Source organism: Ranitomeya imitator, chromosome 3, assembly GCF_032444005.1.
Source record: "Ranitomeya imitator isolate aRanImi1 chromosome 3, aRanImi1.pri, whole genome shotgun sequence".
NCBI lineage: Eukaryota > Metazoa > Chordata > Amphibia > Anura > Dendrobatidae > Ranitomeya > Ranitomeya imitator.
This window is the reverse complement of record NC_091284.1, coordinates 8,782,242-8,804,256: the sequence shown is the minus strand read 5'-3', so window position 1 is coordinate 8,804,256 and position 22,015 is coordinate 8,782,242. Positions and strand designations below refer to the sequence as shown.

At 50.8% G+C, this 22,015-nt stretch overlaps 1 protein-coding gene across 3 annotated transcripts in view; it reads right to left on the bottom strand.

The window, feature by feature from the left end:
• TENT5C (terminal nucleotidyltransferase 5C) overlaps positions 1–21,284 on the bottom strand; it is a 46,485-nt gene extending 25,201 nt beyond the window's left edge. The window contains exons 1-3 of one of the 3 annotated variants that reach the window (XM_069760447.1): positions 21,206–21,261; positions 21,042–21,083; positions 14,352–16,706 (exon numbers count right to left, since the gene is read on the bottom strand). In XM_069760447.1, coding sequence (XP_069616548.1) covers positions 15,517–16,706; positions 21,042–21,063 — 1,212 coding nt within the window. In that variant the 5' untranslated portion in view covers positions 21,064–21,083; positions 21,206–21,261 and the 3' untranslated portion in view covers positions 14,352–15,516. Of the gene's footprint in view, positions 1–14,351; positions 16,707–21,041; positions 21,084–21,205 lie in introns of those variants that run through there. The other 2 variants (XM_069760448.1, XR_011319738.1) reach the window with 2 other exon arrangements.
• Positions 21,285–22,015: the final 731 nt, after the last annotated feature.

Below are 22,015 nucleotides of genomic sequence, written 5' to 3'. Positions count from 1 at the left end.
TTCATAAACCGCTCCATTCCCGTGGACTGGTCCCAAGGCTCAAGACGTTGGAGCCAGCTGGTACCGCGGGGAGGTGGCGCTGCTACGGGGCCTATCAGCAGTCCCTTGGTCACCTGGGCAGGGTCGACGTCCTTACCTGCCGCAACGGTATCTCCGGTGCCGATCAGCTCCACTGGCAGTGGCATCTGCAGTGGGGCTGGCAGCGGCTCTGGAAGCGATGCAGGGAGCGGTGTTGGAGGCGGTGCTGGTGGATCCTCCGCGGGCGTTGTCCAGCTTGGGGCCTTGGTGCTCAGCCGCATCTGCAGGAGCTGGTCTATGAGTTCCTCCACGCCGGTCTGCGGGAAGTCGGGGCCAACGGGTGATGCCTGGCCGCGGTGTCCCTCCAGGTGGCTGGGGGAGTCCTCGGCCTCTACCCCACGGTCTGGTTCCGGACGGCTGGCCAAGGCATTGCCACGTGGCTGGCTCCTTGCTTGTCCTTTTCCCGCTCTCTCCTCTGGGGGCGGTTTCTTTTTCTTTGTCTCCGCCCTCCATTGAGGATCAAAAGGCGGATCTCGGCTGCTGACGGACACATCCTCAAGGTACAGAGATATTTGGACTGGGCGGCCATTATTTTTCACGCTCTCAATCAGTTCACACCCACGATGGCACGCCCTTCTTCTTCTCCTGCGCTCCTCGTGGCGCTGTAATGGCAGCGGTTTTGGCGGGAATTTTGGCGGCAAATGGCAATACACAGTTCTTTAGTAAATCACAATTCAAGCACAATTCTGGCACAGTTCTTAGGCGCACATGACCCGATTTTCAGGCTTAAGTAGATCTTGTTTGTGACGCCAATTTGGAGTACCCCCAAGGGCTAGGGGATACTCGGTACCGGGTCCTTCGGTTCTCAAGGGGGATGTCACGGTAGCTGACCCGGTCCGTGGCCCTAGGGATGTCCGTTGTAAAAGGGGGGGAAAGGTCTTTAAAGGGATAGTTCGTGACGCCACCAGTGGTATTCGGTCAGGATGACCGACGCTTTAGGGGGTCCGCTGGGGTGATGTTATGGCAGCTAGATGGTATACCTTCCCACAGGTGAAGTGAGTCCCAAGGGCTTCCCAGTATGTAGATGGTGGAGGGTGTATGGTGCAAGGCGCAGTGAAGAACGAGGCCACAAGGTTGCAGTCTCTTTACCTTTACTGAAGGCTTCCACAGTCCAGGGCACCAGATCACAGAGCAGGCAGAGTCCGGCCGGTCTGGAGGCAAATCCAGAGTCCCCTTATCCAGTTGGAAATCAGTAGCCTTCCTCTAGCGCCTGGGTGTTGTAGTACCTTATTGCTGAGCCTCTCATAAGGTCCTCACAACTGTTGTAGATGTTGTAGATGTTATGTCTCTCTCTCTGTCCCCCATATGGATAGGACAACCCGTATGACCGGTGGCCTGAGGCTTTTTACAGGGACGCTAGCATGCCTTGGCCTCTCGTGGGTGCCACCTTGCCTCCTGGGTATGGGGTTTTGCTATGACTTCTTTCTCACTCTCTACAATATAGTTCTCTGTTCGTGTCCTTTCTTAGGAACTGCCGCACGTGGGGCAAACGCAGCTCCAAGTCCTTCTGTCTAGGCCTCTGACAGGATCCCACACCTGTCAGGGACCAACTACCTGAGCCGAAGCTCAGCCAGCAACTGCTTAACTTCCTATCCAGGCCACCAGTTTTACCTAAGTGTGAAGAGTGCGCTAATAGGAGCATAGCTCCCCTGGTGTACTTGAGTATGAAATGTGTTGTATGTTTGTGGTACCTGGTAAAGAGATCTCCTTTATTGCCTCTGTTACAGAACCCTCAGCACCAAGAATATGTTATGCAGTATATATTATGTATAATAGGTTCCATGTGAAATGCATCAGTCCACAGGCTGCGCCCCTGGTCAGAGGGGACAAGATATTCTCCTTCTGACCTCCCCCACCTTTGTAATTCCCACAGTAAATATGTGATTTTCAAATAAAGGTGCATAATTCTTCTTACATGTTACTGAACCACTCAGCACCCAGGATATGTTGTGCAGTTATATGTATGTATAATAGGTTCCATGTGAGACGCATGTCCCTAATGCATCAGCCCACAGGCTGCGCCCCTGGGCAGAGGGGATACGATATTCCCGTTTTGTCCACCCCCACCTTTGTAATTCCCACAGTAAATATTGGCAGGCTCCGGCCCCCTGCGGCTATTGTAATGTATGTCTGGCCTGCTTTTTCTATTGGCCTGCCCTGTGTATCTGTGTTATATATTCTGTGTGCTGTGATTAAAGTGGGTTCTTTTAGACTGGGAATACGTGGAGTAGCAGTCAGCTTTTATATGCTCTCACGTAATCAAGGAATTCCAGCCAGCGTCCTTCATTCAGAATCCAGCAAAAGCAGAGTGGACCTCCTGAAACACGGGGGGTGCTGAAAGAGGTACTACAGCACAGTAGACCACGCTACACTGGTGGCAGACAGCGAGATATGAGACCCCTTCTACAGGAGGAAAGGAATGAATGGAAGACAACTACCAGAAGTTAAAGAGGACTATATTAAAAGATCTGGTGGAAGCCCGAGGGTTAATCGCCAGCAACAAAACAAAAGCGGATTTGATAGCAGCCATCATGGAACACGACAGTGCAGCGCCCCCCAATGTGAACGTGGAGGAGACTGAATTCCAGAGGGAGGTAAAGAACAGACTGGCGTTCTATGGCCCAAACCCTACAGTAGAGATCATACGAGAGGTGATGGCTGATGTGCGTACTGATCTGAAGGAAGAGATGGCTGAGTGGATCAGGATAGAGCTAGCCAAGATGGAGATGGCAGTGCGGAGAGAGGAGAGTCAGCGAGCAATGGGAGCTCTGGCCTCCGCCCAGGTACCTTCAACAGTAAGCCACAAAAAGATCCAGTATAATGCCTTCCGACAGATGGGGGAGGCAGAGGAAGACATTGATGGCTTTCTGCAGGACTTTGAGCGGCAGTGTGCCCTTCATCAAGTGAAGCCGGAGGAACGGGTTCAGATTCTAGCCAGCAAGCTGACAGGCCGGGCAGCGGACGCCTATCGCACGGTACCTGATGAGGACTGTATGGACTATGAGCGGATCAAAGAAGTGATCTTGGCCCGGTATGCGCTGACACCAGAGGCATACCGCCAAAAGTTCCGCGGACTTATAAAACGAGTAACCGATACCCACGCTGAATGGGCCTGTAAATTACGGCGGTCACTGCTACAGTGGATACAAGGGAGCCAAGCAACCAATAAGGAGGACGTCCTCCAGCTCTTCTTGTTAGAACGATTCTTTAATGGACTAAACCCCGAGACACAGGAATGGCTTCGGGACAGGCGGCCAATGACTCTTGAGGAAGCCGCTTGTCTGGCCGATGAACATCATGACGCCAGGAGGTCTCAGTTGTCCGGATCAAAGATGGTCACTAGGGGTCCGCCCATGGACCCGGAGGGCCCCAAACCACCGAAGATTGTAGGGGGACCAGCTAGAAACCCGGCCTACCACAGTTCCCCTGGGGCGTGATGCCACACCTGCCGTCAGCTGGACCACCTGCAAAGACAATGTCCCAACCGGACTCAGCATACCCAGTGGCCAAAGGCGGGAACAGCTACCTTCCGCCGGGCCGCTGTACACTGCTACCAAGGCGAAGCTGACCCGGCATTGGGGGCTACGACTAACCAAGGGGTGGAAGACATGGAGGAAGTGCTGCATGAAGTAGACCCCGTGCAGGCAGCCCGGGCAGATAATCGACAACAGCATCGACAGGTCGTGTGGATTAATGGGAAACGCATGCAGGGACTAAGAGATTCCGGAGCAACTTTGACCCTTGTGAAGCCTCATCTCGTCCGGGACCAAGAGAAGACGGACCGGACAGTGGCAGTCCGTGTAGCAGGGGGAGCCATACATCGACTGCCCACTGCCAGGATTCACCTGAACTGGGGAGTTGGGGATGGCCTTGTTGAGGTCGGCTTGGTGGAGGATTTGCCTGCAGACGTTTTGCTGGGAAATGACTTGGGGCCCATGTTGTCTGCCTTCTCGGTTGCCCCTCTGGCTGAGACATATCCTGTGACCACCCGGAGACAAGCTCGAGCTGCGGAGGCGGAATCACACTCAGAGGAGGCCCAGGTAAGACATCGCAGCCTTACACGTATTCCCATAGCCAGACACATTTCTTGGGCCACCCCAGATGAATTTAAGAGGGAGTTACTTGAGGATCCTTCATTGGAGAGATATCGGGGGAAGGCACAGGAGGAGAGAGGGGTACTGGAAGGGGAACAGTTTATATGGAAGCAGGGACTCCTCTACCGGATCACAGAGCAGCACCACACAGGGACGAGCCCCACTATAAAACGACATCTGGTAGTTCCCAAGAAGTATAGGCAGGAGTTACTGCGAATCTCTCATGACATACCCTTGGCCGGGCACTTCGGCGTCAGTCACATCGTCTGACACAAAACTTCTTTTGGCCGGGGGTAACCTATGATGTTCGTCAATACTGCCAGACCTGTGACAGTTGCCAGCGCATTGGCAAGAGGGGAGATCGATGCAAGGCCAAATTACGCCCCCTCCCCATTGTGGAGGAACCATTTAGCCGAGTAGCGGTCGATCTGATAGGGCCGTTAGCCAAACCGAGTCCGTCAGGGAAAAGGTATATATTGACAGTGGTAGATTATGCCACACGGTATCCAGAGGCGGTTGCGTTACCTAACATACTGCCAGAGACGGTGGCGGCCGCCCTGCTCCAGGTTTTCTCACGGGTTGGATTTCCCCGGGAGATAATCTTGGACCAGGGTACCCAGTTTACAGCAGAGGTGACCAACCAACTGTGGAAGCTGTGCGGCGTAAAGTCCATTAGAAGCGCCCCGTACCACCGGCAAACCAATGGGTTGTGTGAACGCTTTAACGGGACGTTAAAACAACTCATTGGGACTTTTACCAGGACCTACAGGGACTGGGAGAAATTCTTGCCTCACCTCCTGTTTGCCTATCGATAGGTGCCCCAAGAATCCACGGGGTTCTCCCCATTCGAACTGGTATACGGGAGACGGGTAAGGGGACCCCTAGATTTAGTGCTAGAACACTGGGAAGGGGAGTGCATCATAGAAGGGGTACCTATTGTACCCTATGTGCTGGAAATCCGGGACCGCCTACACGAGCTGACCCAGGCTGTACGTGGGAACATGCAGGTGGCCCAGCGGCGCCAGCGCGTATGGTACGATCGGAGGGCCAGAGAGCGCACCTTGGAAATAGGGCAGAAGGTCCTGGTGTTAGAGCCCGCTAGGCAGAACAAGTTCCAAGCTGCATGGCAGGGGCCCTACCAGGTAGTGGGGAAAATAGCTGACACCACCTATAATGTTGCCGATTGTGACGACCCCAGGGTTATCCGCATGTTCCACGTGAATATGCTGAAGCCCTATCGGGAGCGCCCTGAAGAGGTAGTGGCCATCTGTGCACCTGAAGCAGAGGATTTAGCCGGACTTCCCTTGCCTGATGTCTTAGGGGAGAGGACTCAGTCTAAAACATGGGACCAGGTACACTGGGGTGAAGACTTAGGTCCCCGGGAGAGACAGCAGGCGGGGGAGTTGTTGAGGCAGCGACAGAGGATGTTTTCGGGGAAACCCGGGTACACTCACCTGGCACAACACAAGGTTGAGACCCAGGATCAGACCCCCCTGCGACAACCCCCCTTCCGCGTTCCTGACTCTGTACGAGAAGGGATGCGACAAGAGATACAAGAGATGTTGCGTTTAGGGGTCATTGAAGAGTCAGATAGTCCCTGGGCATCCCCCGTAGTGTTAGTGCCCAAGAAGGATGGGACTACACGGTTTTGTGTAGACTATCGTAAGCTCAATGAGAAAACAGTGATGGATGTGTATCCCATGCCGCGTGTGGATGAGTTGTTAGACCGGCTGGCAGGGGCAAAGTATTTGACCACCATCGATCTATGCAAAGGCTACTGGCAGATTCCCCTTAGTCCTGATGCTATTCCCAAGTCGGCATTTGTCACCCCGTTTGGCTTATTCCAGTTTCGAGTTATGCCATTCGGGATGAAGACTGCCCCGGCGACCTTCCAGAGGCTGGCTGACCGGCTTCTGGATGGTCTCCAGGACTATGCGTGTGCCTACCTGGATGACATAGCCATCTACAGCGCGACATGGGAAAAGCATCTAAATCACCTAGAGACAGTATTAGACAGGATCCACAAGGCCGGAATCACCCTGAACCCAAACAAGTGTCACGTGGGCAAAGCTGAGGTTCAGTATTTAGGGCATTGGGTGGGAAGTGGGAAACAGAGACCAGAACCAGCCAAGATTGAGGCCATAGCCAAATGGCCCACCCCACGCACTAAAACCCAGGTCATGGCATTTCTAGGGACAGCGGGGTATTACAGGAAATTCATTCCCAATTACAGCAGCGTGGCCAAGCCCCTCACTGATCTGACCCGTAAGAACCAACCCCGCCAGGTAACCTGGACCCCAGAGTGCGAGGAAGCCTTCCGCAAACTAAAGGACGCCCTCACCAGTACCCCTGTATTGGCCGCACCCGATCCAACTAAACGTTTCCTTGTTCACACAGACGCTTCTATGTTTGGATTGGGGGCAGTACTGAGCCAAGTCGGGCCGGACGGCCAAGAACACCCGGTAGCTTACCTGAGTCGGAAACTACTGCCCCGTGAAGTGAGCTATGCGGCCATCGAGAAGGAGTGCCTGGCAATAGTATGGACACTCAAAAAGTTACAACCATATTTGTATGGACGACAGTTTTCCCTCCTAACGGACCATAATCCCCTAGTCTGGCTTAAAGGGACACTGTCACCTGAATTTGGAGGGAACAATCTTCAGCCATGGAGGCTGGGTTTTTGGGTGTTTGATTCACCCTTTCCTTACCTGCTGGATGCATGCTGGCTGCAATATTGGATTGAAGTTCATTCTCTGTCCTCCGTAGTACACGCCTGCGCAAGGCAAGATTACCTTGTGCAGGCATGTACTACGGAGGACAGAGAATGAACTTCAATCCAATATTGCAGCCAGCATGCAGCCAGCAGGTAAGGAAAGGGTGAATCAAACACCCAAAAACCCAGCCTCCATGGCTGAAGATTGTTCCCTCCAAATTCAGGTGACAGTGTCCCTTCAATCGGGTCTCCGGAGACAACGCTAGATTACTGCGGTGGAGTTTAGCGCTACAACCTCTGGACTTCACCATCCACTACAGACCCGGCAAACAAAACGGTAATGCCGATGGACTAAGTCGACAAACGGAACTTGTACCAACCCCATAAACTTCGGTCATCCCCAAATCGATCTGTTAAGGATCAGACTGTGTATGCCGATCGCGTCGCTGAAAAGGGGAGCCGTGTTACAGAACCCCCAGCACCAAGAATATGTTATGCAGTATATATTATGTATAATAGGTTCCATGTATCAGTCCACAGGCTGCGCCCCTGGTCAGAGGGGACAAGATATTCTCCTTCTGACCACCCCCACCTTTGTAATTCCCACAGTAAATATCAGCAGGCTCCGACCCCCTGCGGCTATTGTAATGTATGTCTGGCCTGCTTTTTCTATTGGCCTGCCCTGTGTATCTGTGTTATACAGGTCCTTCTCAAAAACTTAGCATATAGTGTTAAATTTCATTATTTACCATAATGTAATGATTACAATTAAACTTTCATATATTATAGATTCATTATCCACCAACTGAAATTTGTCAGGTCTTTTATTGTTTTAATACTGATGATTTTGGCATACAACTCCTGATAACCCAAAAAACCTGTCTCAATAAATTAGCATATCAAGAAAAGGTTCTCTAAACGACCTATTACCCTAATCTTCTGAATCAACTAATTAACTCTAAACACATGCAAAAGATACCTGAGGCTTTTATAAACTCCCTGCCTGGTTCATTACTCAAAACCCCCGTCATGGGTAAGACTAGCGACCTGACAGATGTCAAGAAGGCCATCATTGACACCCTCAAGCAAGAGGGTAAGACCCAGAAAGAAATTTCTCAAAAAATAGGCTGTTCCCAGAGTGCTGTATCAAGGCACCTCAATGGTAAGTCTGTTGGAAGGAAACAATGTGGCAGAAAACGCTGTACAACGAGAAGAGGAGACCGGACCCTGAGGAAGATTGTGGAGAAGGACCGATTCCAGACCTTGGGGAACCTGAGGAAGCAGTGGACTGAGTCTGGTGTGGAAACATTCAGAGCCACCGTGCACAGGCGTGTGCAGGAAATGGGCTACAGGTGCCGCATTCCCCAGGTAAAGCCACTTTTGAACCATAAACAGCGGCAGAGGCGCCTGACCTGGGCTACAGAGAAGCAGCACTGGACTGTTGCTAAGTGGTCCCAAGTACTTTTTTCTGATGAAAGCAAATTTTGCATGTCATTCGGAAATCAAGGTGCCAGAGTCTGGAGGAAGACTGGGGAGAAGGAAATGCCAAAATGCCTGAAGTCCAGTGTCAAGTACCCACAGTCAGTGATGGTGTGGGGTGCCATGTCAGCTGCTGGTGTTGGTCCACTGTGTTTCATCAAGGGCAGGGTCAATGCAGCTAGCTATCAGGAGATTTTGGAGCACTTCATGCTTCCATCGGCTGAAATGCTTTATGGAGATGAAGATTTCATTTTTCAGCACGACCTGGCACCTGCTCACAGTGCCAAAACCACTGGTAAATGGTTTACTGACCATGGTATTACTGTGCTCAATTGGCCTGCCAACTCTCCTGACCTGAACCCCATAGAGAATCTGTGGGATATTGTGAAGAGAAAGTTGAGAGACGCAAGACCCAACACTCTGGATGAGCTTAAGGCCGCTATTGAAGCATCCTGGGCCTCCATAACATCTCAGCAGTGTCACAGGCTGATTGCCTCCATGCCACGCCGCATTGAAGCAGTCATTTCTGCCAAAGGATTCCCGACCAAGTATTGAGTGCATAACTGAACATTATTATTTGATGTTTTTTTTGTTTGATATTAAAAAACACTTTTATTTGATTGGATGGGTGAAATATGCTAATTTATTGAGACAGGTTTTTTGGGTTATCAGGAGTTGTATGCCAAAATCATCAGTATTAAAACAATAAAAGACCTGACAAATTTCAGTTGGTGGATAATGAATCTATAATATATGAAAGTTTAATTGTAATCATTACATTATGGGAAATAATTAAATTTAACACTATATGCTAATTTTTTGAGAAGGACCTGTATATTCTGTGTGCTGTGAATAAAGTCTTTTCTTTTAGACTGGAAATACGTGGAGTAGCAGTCAGCTTTTATATGCTCCCATGTAATCAAGAAATCCTAGCCAGCGTCCTTCATTCAGAATCCAGGAAAAGCAGAGTGGACCTCCTGAAACACGGGGGGTGCTGAAAGAGGTACTACAGCACATTAGACCTCCAAACGTAAAATCAGAGGAAAATGACATTACTGCAACGACCAGGACCCTGGGGCGCTGCATCTTCCTGCAGGACCCTCATTCTCCAGAGATTCAAGGACAGACGTCCGCCATCTTCCTTTACCATTTGCTGATTTTGTAGATGGAGGCCCTGGGCAAGTGCCGAGCATGCCCCTCTAATGGCCGTCCTGGCCAAGATGCAGCAGAACTGGCCCAAACCCCGATACCACCACTGCACAGTATATCGGGTAAATCCCGGCCTCAGTGCAGCACCACATGAGGACCTAATGATGGAGGTAAGCGGCAGGCCTCCGTCTGCCAAGGGGACTGCTCCGTTTAAACAGAGATTGACAGCGGCATGCAAATGGTTAACAGCAGCAATCAGAGTTCAGCTCCTGAGTTCCTCCTGACACGATATATCTGTCTGTTTATATTAAGGGGGTAACATAACACAGGTCGCTCACTCCTGTCATCCCATCGATTGCAAAAATCCCACTCATTTCATCTTCCTATAATCTGCTGATCCTTAAGGGATCACATACTTTCTCCGCTCACACGTGATATTGGAGCATTTACAATGATAGAGTCGCAGACTTTTCACTTGTTTTTTGAAAACCTGATGTCATTTTAGGTGAAAAATATTCAGAAATCTGGAGGATTCAGAGGGTTCACAAACTTTCCGAAGCACTCCGGTCCTGTGATAGGGGCTTCTGTCCTGGCCCTTGTGGTTGGGGCCCCTTCCTTCGTGGTGACCCTGTGCTATCAGTGGCTTTACCGCTGTGATTAATCTAGTCAATACTTGGCGGTGGCTGCACCGGCGGAGGATCACGCTGATCTGCAGCACACGGATCGTTTGCCACCTGCAGTTTATTTCTTTCTGCACTTAGAGGATTATTTAATTAAAAGCGTCTCAGGCGCTGGAAATCCACCATCTCTGGAGGTTCAGCCGGGGTTAACGCAGCCCCACCACAGACTGTACCATGGCATGCTTTCTACCCTAGTCACATCCAGAGCTGCAGTTACCGTTCTGCTGTCAGCGCTCAGAATCGTAAACCCCCGAGCGCCATTTCTTACACAGCAGGACACTGTGGATGCAGCTTTGTATGGGACTGGAGGAAAGGCTTTAATAAGATCGGGAGTATAAACGTGGCGCCATGCACCTTCTATTTAGCTTTAGATAATATACTCCATTCACATCCAGAGCTGCAGCTGCCTACTTGACCATCACCCATAATGCATTGCAGCACGGTGTAGTGCATGATGGGCTGTCAGGAGATCGGAAGAATGTGTTGTTGTCCCAACTGCACTTCCGGAACTTTCCACTGCATTTGGTGTTACAAAAGCAAAGCCCTATGGCAGGCACATGCCTGTGGGTGATGACAGCCCCCCTTCGCATGCTTTTCTCCTCACTCTGCCTGCGTGTGTAATCCTATACCCCTCCCCCCTTCAGGAATTTTTATGGCTATGAGCTGCGAAAGCCAGGGTCCTTAAACCCCTCATTCCCCCCTCCTGCCTAATACCAGCCAAAACTGGTACAGAAACTGCATGGGACTCTTGTTCTTTTAAGGGTATGTATACTGGCACCAATCCGGGCTAGAGATAAGGATTATATATTCCTGATGTCCATCGAGAGATCTATAGCTCACTGAAATCGCTAGGAGCTAAACCCAACGAGTTGCAAGGAGCAGATTGCTCCATAAGCAGGTCATGTATCTAGGCTGGGTTTATACTTAAAAGAACCCCCCTGACGTGAACATCCCGATCATGGTGTTGTTTGTATACAAGGTTCATACAGCGAGTTATGTACAGAATTGGTCGGTCACAGCTCAAAGAAAGGGGAGGATTCAGCCTCTGAGAGGTCACCACCGGGAAAGTGCCTTGGTTTTGGGCTGGGAGATAACTGAGTGGGACATCTGTCTTTAGGGTCTTTTTGTCCGGAGTCTAGCTGCAAGACAGATGTGTGATGCATCTTGATGTGTCCCCTGAGCACATGGTTAGCCATGAGATGAAATGATCTGAACGAAATAAGTGTTTTTTCAACTTTAATCCCATTTTATTTGTAATTATACTGTACATACGATACTTTTCTTTATATCTTTTTATACTTCTGTAAACACTGCCTACCTTTTTAGAGTAAAATAACTAGCTTTGTCTCTCCTTGCTCTATAACGTACTGTCACGTCCTCTGAAGTGAATTACGCTACTAATCTGGGTTGGCTTCGGACCAGTTAATAATTAAGAAATTGGAGCTGGTGGCAGTGGGATTTGTCCTGTGTGTTTGGGAGGCTTTGTAGCGACGGCAGCGTTGATAATTATTGTTCCCGCCTAAGTGGGAGTAGTTATATCGCCCTCGCTGCAGTGTGCCCATTAGCCAGTGCAAAGTAAGGCAGCCTTGCTGTTGACTAACTATCCTAGGTGCAGTACCCTGACTGACCGGAGGGTAAGGGGGCAGCCAGAGAGCTGCAAGTTCCAAACCGGAATATATATAAATCCCCTTCAGAAAGAACCAGGGGCAACCAAACAACCCCGGTTCATGACAAATTGGTGAGTGGTGGGGATGATAAAGGTATCCTCCCTGTGAACCGTGGCATGGGCTATTAGCTATATAATCAGGGCACCGATTGTTATAGTGTGCCTGCAGCTCTGGCTGTGACTGGAGTAACGGCAGTTCCCGGGTAGGACGTGCTGCCAGTTCCGCTGCCGTCATTAGACCAGTCGGTGACGCTGGCACAGGATTGCACTTTCCATGCCGCTGAACACCAGACGTGGAGGGTGCGGCGCTGTTTGAACGATCGCAGAATCTTGTGGATTTTAAGTTCAGCCAAGGAACAAAACACAATCGGAGCCACAAATAGGCGAGTGCCCGCAGCAGTGCCCGGGGCAGAGCTGCACGGAGGTGACGGGTGCTGACGTACAACCCAGCGAGCGGCTGTCAGTGCTGAAGCCAGAAACTGCGGTGGGAAAGGGATTGCTCGGCCCCGTTGGCTACAGGACTCCTCTCCAGTAGGATGTGTGCACACGTTTAGTGTTTGCAACAGGACTTTCTGCATCCTCGGCCAGAAAACGCTGCATTAGGCTATGTGCAGACGTTGCAGATTTGACTGTGGAATTTTCTGTGCAGATTCTGAATTTCTTGGCAGAAAACGCAGGTCAGAATCAGCACTTTTTTGGTATGTGCACACGTTGCAGATTTTTGTGCAGATTTCTATTATGGAATGGGTGCAGAAACGCAGCAGATCTGCAAAAAGAATTGACATGGTCCTTTTTTGAATCTGCTGCATTTTCTGTGCAGAATTTTCTGCACCATTAGCACAGCATTTTTATTTTGCCATTGATTTACATTGTACTGTAAACTACTTGCAGATCTGCAGCGTTTCTGCGAGGAAAAAAAAAAAGCTGCAGTTCTGCAGGAAATCTGCAACGTGTGCACATACCCTAAATCAATTGCGGATCTGCAGCGTTTCTGCACTGCAAAAAACGCTGCGGATCCGCAACGTGTGCACATAACCTTAGGTCACAAGCAGCAATAGTTGCAGGTCTGACGCTGTGGATTTATGCAGCGGCCATATGTTACAGAACACAGGGGAGCGGGGGCAATTGTTTCTACAAGTGTGTATGTGCACCTGCAGATCACCTGCGGGCACTGACATGGGGGCATCTTTAGGAACCACAGCATGTCCTTCTCTTGCAGTGATGAGTCTCCACAACAGATTTCACCAGTACAACGTATCATATGCAGTGATGGATCGGTGATCAGAGGAGTCACCCGCACTCAATAGACGGCAGCGGGCACTGGGCCTAAGGTGTGACGTTTACATGCGATTATGTTGTAGCTTTTTCCCACACTCAGAACAGGTGAAATCTGCCGAAGAAACGTTGAATTTACTCATCGCAGGTTTTATTCTGCAAGAAAACGAAGTAACGTGTGCTAGACATCAGGAATCTCATTCATTCACTTTGCTGCCCGAGAAGTTTTTTAGGTTGTCACAAACCTGTGCATAAAGCCGGCAGTGTGTGCACAGACACCAAGGTACAGCTGTGCAGTATAGAACGGTGCCCGCGAAGACGTGATCCGACACCACACTATGAAGCAGGAACGCTGCACAGCACCGTGAGCTATGGCTGGTGGGGAACATGGAGAGACTCCCCCGTAACTAATGAGTCCTCCAGAGCTGCACTCACTATTCTGCTGTTACATCATGTCTTATCCTCCAGAGCTGCAGTCGTGTCTTATCCGCTCATCATCTCCAGAGCTGCACTCACTAGTCACAGCTGACTACAAGTCCCAGGCTGGCCTCCGTCCCCAATGTTTGTGCCATCTTTGCCAGAGCCGTATCAAAGTCCCGTCTGCATAGACACTGGCATGTGCCCAGGTCACCGTACCCTGATCTGCTCCTGACATGGGGCAGTGACCGGTCGATTAGGAGCTCACTCCAGGCTCTGGAGGGTGCACGACCCCTGGAGGTTACACCAGTATGAGGGCGCCTGCTCACTAGCTCAGCACGTACCGGTGCCCCTTACTGGCAGAGTTGGCATCAGCCTCCATGGTGGATGAGGACCCAACTGCAGGACGAGGGGCTGCAGTAACCTGCACATGGCATGGGGTGCTGCACCAACACGGCAGCCATTGTACCCCATAGTCCGAACAATGCACCCAGATCCGACTACGTATTCGGGTGCACTGAGCGGCAGCGTCACCTTCAGAGCTGCACTCGTGTCCTGCAGCACTTGCTGCTATGTGAGAACAGCGAGCGCAGCTTCGGCAGGGACTGGAGCACATTTCCTCCATGCGGATGACCTCCAGGATTATGTAGCAGCGGTCAGGTCACCGTTTTCTCTGCATGCGCCAACATCTGGGCAAACACCTCCGATCGTGTATTTGCTTTTCCATTGCTCGCGGCGATATAGATTAACCCCTCAGGTGCCAGCAGATTTTAAGGACAGACCAGAGACAGCAGCAGAGATACGTCAAGGAGCTTTTATTTCACAACACAAGTGATGACAATTTCCTGAGCAGTAAAGGAACACAACGGCAATAACCGTACAGGACACTAGTGGTGCGGGGTCGTCACAGTGTGCCAGGCTGGAGGGCGCCGGACACAGAATAAGGCACTTCTTCCTTCTCGGGAGGAGGGATGTAGATCAGTACACGGCCGCCAGCCAGTGGTCACTTCCCAATCCGGAACCGGCCCTAGGACAAGACTTCATGGCAGCAGCACATTACACTAGTCACATCCAGAGCTGCAGTCAGTAACAGAGCCTCTGCCTGCAGTGCCTGAACTACATCTCACACGATGCACTGCAGAGGGGCTGGACATGAAGGTGTGACCACAGATTACCCCGAGACCCTGCATGAAGGCCAACATGCCCCCAACCGGTCGCTGCTCCCCGGCCTCCGCTCCTTGACGCAAGTGGCTTTTCTATAGTCTGACACTGCAGTAAGTGGATAGGGGGAAAAAAAAAAAAAAACTGGAAAAAAAAAAAACCCCAAAAAGTAAAGCAACTGCAGTCTGAAATCCAAAACTAGCAACAAAAAAAAATTTTTTTTTGAGTCTGCACCCAGTAGAAGGGTGAGAAACCGTGGCGCAGCCCGATAAGGCACAATCGCCCCGGCTCATAACATAAATAGCACTTCACATCCAGAAACAAACACCCGCTCCCAAACCTTTTTTTTTTTTTTTAACTTTTTGTCCTATTTTTGGTTTTAAGGCTTTTACAATAAATAAACACAAGTCACCACTTTTTTTGGTAATTTCTGCTGTTTTTTCCCCCCCCCTTCATTTCTTTAGCTCCCAGGCCCTTCCTAGCCCCAAGTCCCAGAGTGGGGAGAAGAGTTTGATCGCGCCGTTCTGATAGTGGAGGACACATCCAAACACTGATTGGTAAGGAAAACAAAAAAACAAAAAACCAACCACCAAACCCTGTGACCGTTGGGGGCCCTAGGACTCAATCACAGCTTGTTGCTACACGATCACAGTATCGGCGGTCCGGTGGAGGTGCGTGGGTCAGACCTCTACCATTTACAGTCAATATTTGGGGTGGTGGGGCACATGTGATGTGGAGTGGGCTTCTGGTTGCATCCAGTAATAAAGGCTCAGTAGTCAGTAAGGGTCCACTGCCTCCAGCCCCCTAACTGCACGGCAGCCACGTCGGGTAGGACTGGCTGTAGGAGACGGCTGTGTTGGCGATGTAGTAGTTGCTGAAGTTGGCATCGCTCACATACGGTGCAGGCTGGTAGTAGCAGGTGACATTGGTGGCATTGGGGATAATGTTCTGCTCGGCCAGCACCCTGAGGGCGAGCAGGGAGATCAGGTTTAGAGTCTGTCGGCGCTCGTGGCCCATCAGGCACACTGTACTCTCATTCACCACCCTGCGGAGGATCATCAGGTAGTCATACTTGCTCTTCTCCTCCCCGATGAAGTGGTTCTGGAGATACGACTCCAGCTTGCGCTGCTGCTCGAAGATGTCGGAGAAGTCAATGAAGAAGCGGGAGCACATGTAGCGCTCCAGGGACTTGATCTGCTCCTTGTCTGCCGGCTTGAAGTCCCGCACCAGCAGATTGCTGTACTTCATCAGGCCACCGCCCCGGATCTCCTCTGGATTCTTGGTAGCGATCTGCCTATTCCGGAGGTGGCCCAAGGAGGCTTCAAAGTCTCCATACATGCTTTCCCCAATGACGGTGGGGTGGAAGTGCTCAGACATTGGGTTCTCTGAGCAGTCGTAGTAGAAGAGCAGAGAGTCCAGCACAATCTGGAAGGAGTCCACGCTGAACTCAAACTGCCGGCGGATGGAGTGGACAAACTTCAGCTCGATGTTCCTACCGTCCTTGTTGGAGAGCGAGATGAGGCTCCAGCGGTCCAAGTCCGTGAACACCTTCACTAGCTTCTGCACGTAGGCCTCCTTCAGGGTGACAGGGCTGATCCGCTCCTTGTTCACCCCCTCCGGCAGGAAGTTGAGGAGCAATCCTATGACCACATCTTTCACAAGCTGGAAGTCAGCCTCAGAGGAGATGGTCACCCCAAAAATCAAGTCCAAGTCCTTGTAGCCCAGACCGTTATCCTTCACGAGGACGTGACTAGCAGCAGAGCCATTGAGCCGCACATCCCGCACTTTGATCCCCGCATCCTCCAGGTGGCAGCGGACCATCTGCACAATGTCCTTCAGTGTGATCTTCAGGGTGGGGAAGTTCCCACGTCCGTGGATGGGGACCACCTCAGTAAGGAAGCTGTTCAGGCGATCCACCTGCTCCCAGGTCAGGACGCTGCAGGCTTGGGGGGAGTTGCTGCTGTCACTTCCTTGGCTTGCCATGCTTCTGGTATCTGCAGGGCAGAGAAGGAGATGGTCAGGACAATGTCAAGACAGGAGGACCAGCGACATTAGGCTTTCCTCTAGTCACATCCAGAGCTGCAAGTACAACATGAGGATTCAGTGCTGCAGGCATTAATAAGTAGAGTTGTGAATGCAGCTCTGGATGTGAGTGGAGCAGGGCACAGTATAAGATCTAAAGAAATATGTGACATGCTGGACAGCAGGGGGAGCTGCAGAACTATAATTAGTCAAAGCCCCCAAGTGCCAATCTCAGACAGGTCAATCAGTCCAATGCGCAGAGAGGACGACAGGTCAGCTGCCATCAGGGCACATAGGATGTGAACTCTGGCCACCAGGTTTGGTGTGGGGAAACCATAGGCAGGCAGGGGGTCAGACTTGTCCAGCCCTGGAGCACAGTGGTGGTCATCCATTATACATGTGTGATGCAGACAGCACATACCTGCTGTAGGTTCACAGCCTGGCACAATATGGGCATTACCAGGACACATCATGTGGGCGCAGGGCCAGCTCTGCTTACACTAGACCTGTAGTGACTGCATGTCCCTGGCCACCGGCCAACCCAACAGCTTTTAATAGAAGCCCTGGCAGCGAGCCAGCCATCACTAGAGTAGGAAGCACAGACGTAGCCCCGGCCCAAAAACCTATGTACCCCAGCGCCGGAGGAGCGGCTGATAACAGGGAGCAAAGCATGCATCTCCTAGACCCAGAGACCGGCGGCACAGGTCTCGCCCCGGATCAGCGGCAGCCCGGCACAGGTCTCGCCCCGGATCAGCGGCAGCCCGGCTGACAAGTCCACACACGTATAATCTGAGCAGCTGGACAGGTGGCACAGACCCCCTGCTCCCGAGCTCATTACACCGCACAGGGGGCACCCAACGGCAGCTCTGCAACTTACACTTCTGTCAAGAACTGATCGCTGTCAGGGACCAAGGGAAGTGGCCATATGCTAAACAAAAAAAAAAAAAAAAAAAAAACCAGCACACAGGTACTCCCAGCAGAGGATTCGTTACATTGTAATAAACCCCAGCTGTCAGCAGGACAGAGCAGCAGCCATCATCTCCAAAGCCGGTCCACTAGAAGTCTATAGCCATGCCCCCCCTCCCCCCAGTGACAGACAGCAGCGCTTCTGACCCAACAGCTACATACAGACAGCAGATAGGTGCCCTGGTCCGATTACAGGAGTCACTACCAAGGCTGCAACACCAGACGTGCAGGATGAGCATGGATGATGGTCTACTTGGCAGAGGAAGCATCTGTGGGTACCCTAGCAGTCATCAATATCTCTGCTTTCTGTCAGTGAATAAAGACATCCGAGTTGGTGTTGGGATCCAATTGTAGCAAATGCTCAGCTGTGACAGTCTGGGCAAACAGGACAAGTTATGTTCACCGATAGCAAGCAGAGATCTTTCAGTCACTCACTGGTCAGCAGTTGATTAGAGATGACAGCGGAGGTCGGGCACAGACGAGTCCTCCTGACACTGGAGCACGGCCGCCATGTGCAGCGTTATCAGGGTCATGTATGGGGGCTCCATAATTGCAGGTTCTGAACCAAGACTTGAACCCACCAAGAGCAGCTTCACCAACCCTAGAATGTTAGCGTTGGAAGGGACCTCCGGGGTCATAGTGTCCACCCCCTGCTCAGTGCAGGAGTCACCAAATCATCTCAGACAGGTGTCTGTCCAGTCTCTGTGTGAAGACTTCCATTGAAGGAGAACTCACCACCTCTCGTGGCCGCCTGTTCCACTCATTGATCACCCTCACTGTCAAAAAGATTTTTCTAATATCTAATCTGTGTCTCCTCCCGTTGCTTCTAGTCTTTCCTTGTGCAAATGAGAATAATGATCATTCTACACTGACAGCCCTTCAGATATTTGTAGACGGCTATTAAGTCTCCTCAAGCTAAACATTCCCAGGCCATGTTCACACTTTATTTTTATTTTTTAAGCCAAAGCTGCGATTTCTCAGGAATAGAAATGAGTGAGCAGAGTTTTGCCTGAATTGAAGCGTGCAGCGTCGGCAGTTTCCAGCCTTTAAGGAATAAAATGACGACTATAATGTAGTCAAATAATTTGCGTCAAAACCCAAACTTGCGTTTTTCAGAGTTTTTTTTGGTGCCAAGAAAGTAGGTTTTGACTGCTGAAAACACAAAACTGCAGTGTATAAACATGGGGGCCTCCCATCTACAGCATAGTCTGATTGCAGCTCTGGATGTGACTGGAGTAGACCCGAAGCTCCGGACAGGTGAAGCATTTCGACAATGTCATGTAGTCAGCGATGCACTCATGTCTGACGTCAGCGCAGGGCTCAGCCGCCATGACAGCCCCCCACCCCCATACAGTGACACACAGACTATTTTAACAGGGTGTATCAGCGTTCCCCGAACAGAGCCCCGGCTATATATAGTGCAGGCTGCCGCGGTGCAAATATGGACAGAAGGCACCAAGACCCCCGGGACTCTGAGGGACAACAGACCCCCATAACGAGGGCCAAGTCCTGGAGAAGGGTAAATAATGCCAAGAACTCACTGACAGCAAGCAGAGATCCACAGAGGAAGTCCGTGTAAATCTGTCAGAGCTGACACTTAGTCACAGTGTATCAGTCAAGATTCATCAGTATGACTACTGCCACTCTCCAGCTGTTACAGAGCCCTGACATGCTGGGAACTGTGGTCCTCCAACAGCTGGCACCACTTGTGTGACATTAGGGTATGTGCGCACAGTCAGTAATCGCTGCGGTTTGGACGCTGCGTACTTATGGACGTGTTACAGCACAGTGGATGGGATGTCAGTCGCCTGTGGCTCACCCGTGGACACTGACATGAGGCACGTCTCTCCAGACCGCAGCGCTATCGGACATGGTTCAGTCATCACCAAGGAATCACCTGCGTTCAGACGGCAGCGGACAAGCGGTGCCACTTCAGAATAACCGGGGGAATCTAGGAGAAACCTCCCCAAAGTATGAGCGATCAGCGCCCCGATGGGCCCCCCCGTGCCAAGCGACAGATGGTAGCGTCAACTCTCCTCACACCGCGGCCCACCCAGCGCAGGGCGCTCCCCTCCTCCGTATCGCAAGACTATTGGGGCTCCCCCAGTCCAAGACCACTAAGTACATCCAGCAGTGAAGGAACTATACAGAGCACCGCTCTATGCAACAGGCGGCACAACGCACCACCCCACCATGCAACAGGCGGCACAACGCACCACCCCACCATGCAACAGGCGGCACAACGCACCACCCCACCATGCAACAGGCAGCACAACGCACCACCCCACCATGCAACAGGCGGCACAACGCACCACCCCACCGCTCTATGCAACAGGCGGCACAACGCACCACCCCATATATAACGGCTCGGTGTCGCGTATGCTGATATATTAGTATATTATACTCTGTGTGACATAATGGCTCGGTGCCGCGTATGCTGATATATATTAGTATATTATACCCTGTGTGACATATATAATGGCTCGGTACCATGTATGCTGTTATATGTCACACAGGGTATAATATACTAATATATCAGCATACGCGGCACCGAGCCATTATATATCACACAAGGTATAATATACTAATATATCAGCATACGCGGCACCGAGCCATTATATATGTCACACAGGGTATAATATACTAATATATCAGCATATGTGGCACCGAGCCATTATATATCACACAAGGTATAATATACTAATATATCAGCATACGCGGCACCGAGCCATTATATATGTCACACAGGGTATAATATACTAATATATCATGGCTCGGTACCGCGTATGCTGATATATTAGTATATTATACCACATGTTACATATATAATGGCTCGGTGCCGCGTATGCTGATATATTAGTACATTATACCTTGTGTGATATATATTGGCTCGGTGCCGCGTATGCTGATATATCACACAAGGTATAATGTACTAATATATCAGCATACGCGGCACCGAGCCATTATATATGTAACATGTGGTATAATATACTAATATATCAGCATACGCGGCACCGAGCCATTATATATTAGTATACTATACCTTGTGTGATATATAATGGCTCGGTGCCGCGTATGCTGATATATTAGTATATTATACCCTGTGTGACATATATAATGGCTCGGTGCCGCGTATGCTGATATATTAGTATATTATACCTTGTGTGATATATAATGGCTCGGTGCCGCGTATGCTGATATATTAGTATATTATACCCTGTGTGACATATATAACGGCTCGGTGTCGCGTATGCTGATATATTAGTATATTATACCACATGTTACTAATAGACCAGCATACGCAGCACAGACGATATACCCATGTTATACCCATGTTATACCTGATGTTACATAGATCAGCATACACAGCACCGGGCCGTCACCTGTAATGATGCACAATATTAGATCCCCCTCCTGACCACTGTCACACACGGTATAACACTCGCTCTGTGACGTCACACAGTGATATACCGCTCCCGCCGCCATCCCCCGTCCTGTCACTCACCAGGTCGCGGCACCGCTACAAACGGACTCTCCAGCTGATGCAGCGACTCTACGCTGACAGACGTCTCACTACTGACGCGCTTCTCTTATATAGGACGTAACACGCCGCCGCTCACGATCCCTCCGCCTCCGTGTAAGCACCATAGAAGTTACTTCCTGCTCACCAGGCCTCTGCCACAGAGACGCGAGGAACACATAGAGAGACTCCAACTTCACTGTCGTACGTACCGTGACCATCCCACGTCCCGGTCAGCGGGAATCCGGAGGCACTATTTTCCATCAACTTAATAGAGCATGAATCAATGCGCGTCTGTGACGTCACGAGCTCTATCAGTAATTGACTGCCGTCATGAATGGTTGCTAGGAGACTAATAAATAATAGGCGTGGCCTATGAGAATTCTTACTGTCTAAAGCCGAACACTTCACCAATCACCGAGAGCGGTGAGCGCCTTCCAACCAATCACACGGGCGCTCCGAACTATGAGGTAAAGTGAAAGCAGCGATCTAATTGGACGATTCGGGAGCCGCCTCAGTTCTTCTCACAGCAGATGAAATTGCGTCGTCACTCACAACCAAAGACAAGGAGGAGGAGGAGGAGAAGAAGGAGGAGGAGGAGGAGAAGAAGGAGGAGGAGGAGGAGGAGGTGACTGTGTGAGACCCCAGAGGGGTCACCAGACCGTACCCCAGAGATACAGCCAGAAAGAGGGGTCACCAGACCGTACCCCAGAGATACAGCCAGAAAGAGGGGTCACCAGACCGTACCCCAGAGATACAGCCAGGAAGAGGGGTCACCAGACCGTACCCCAGAGA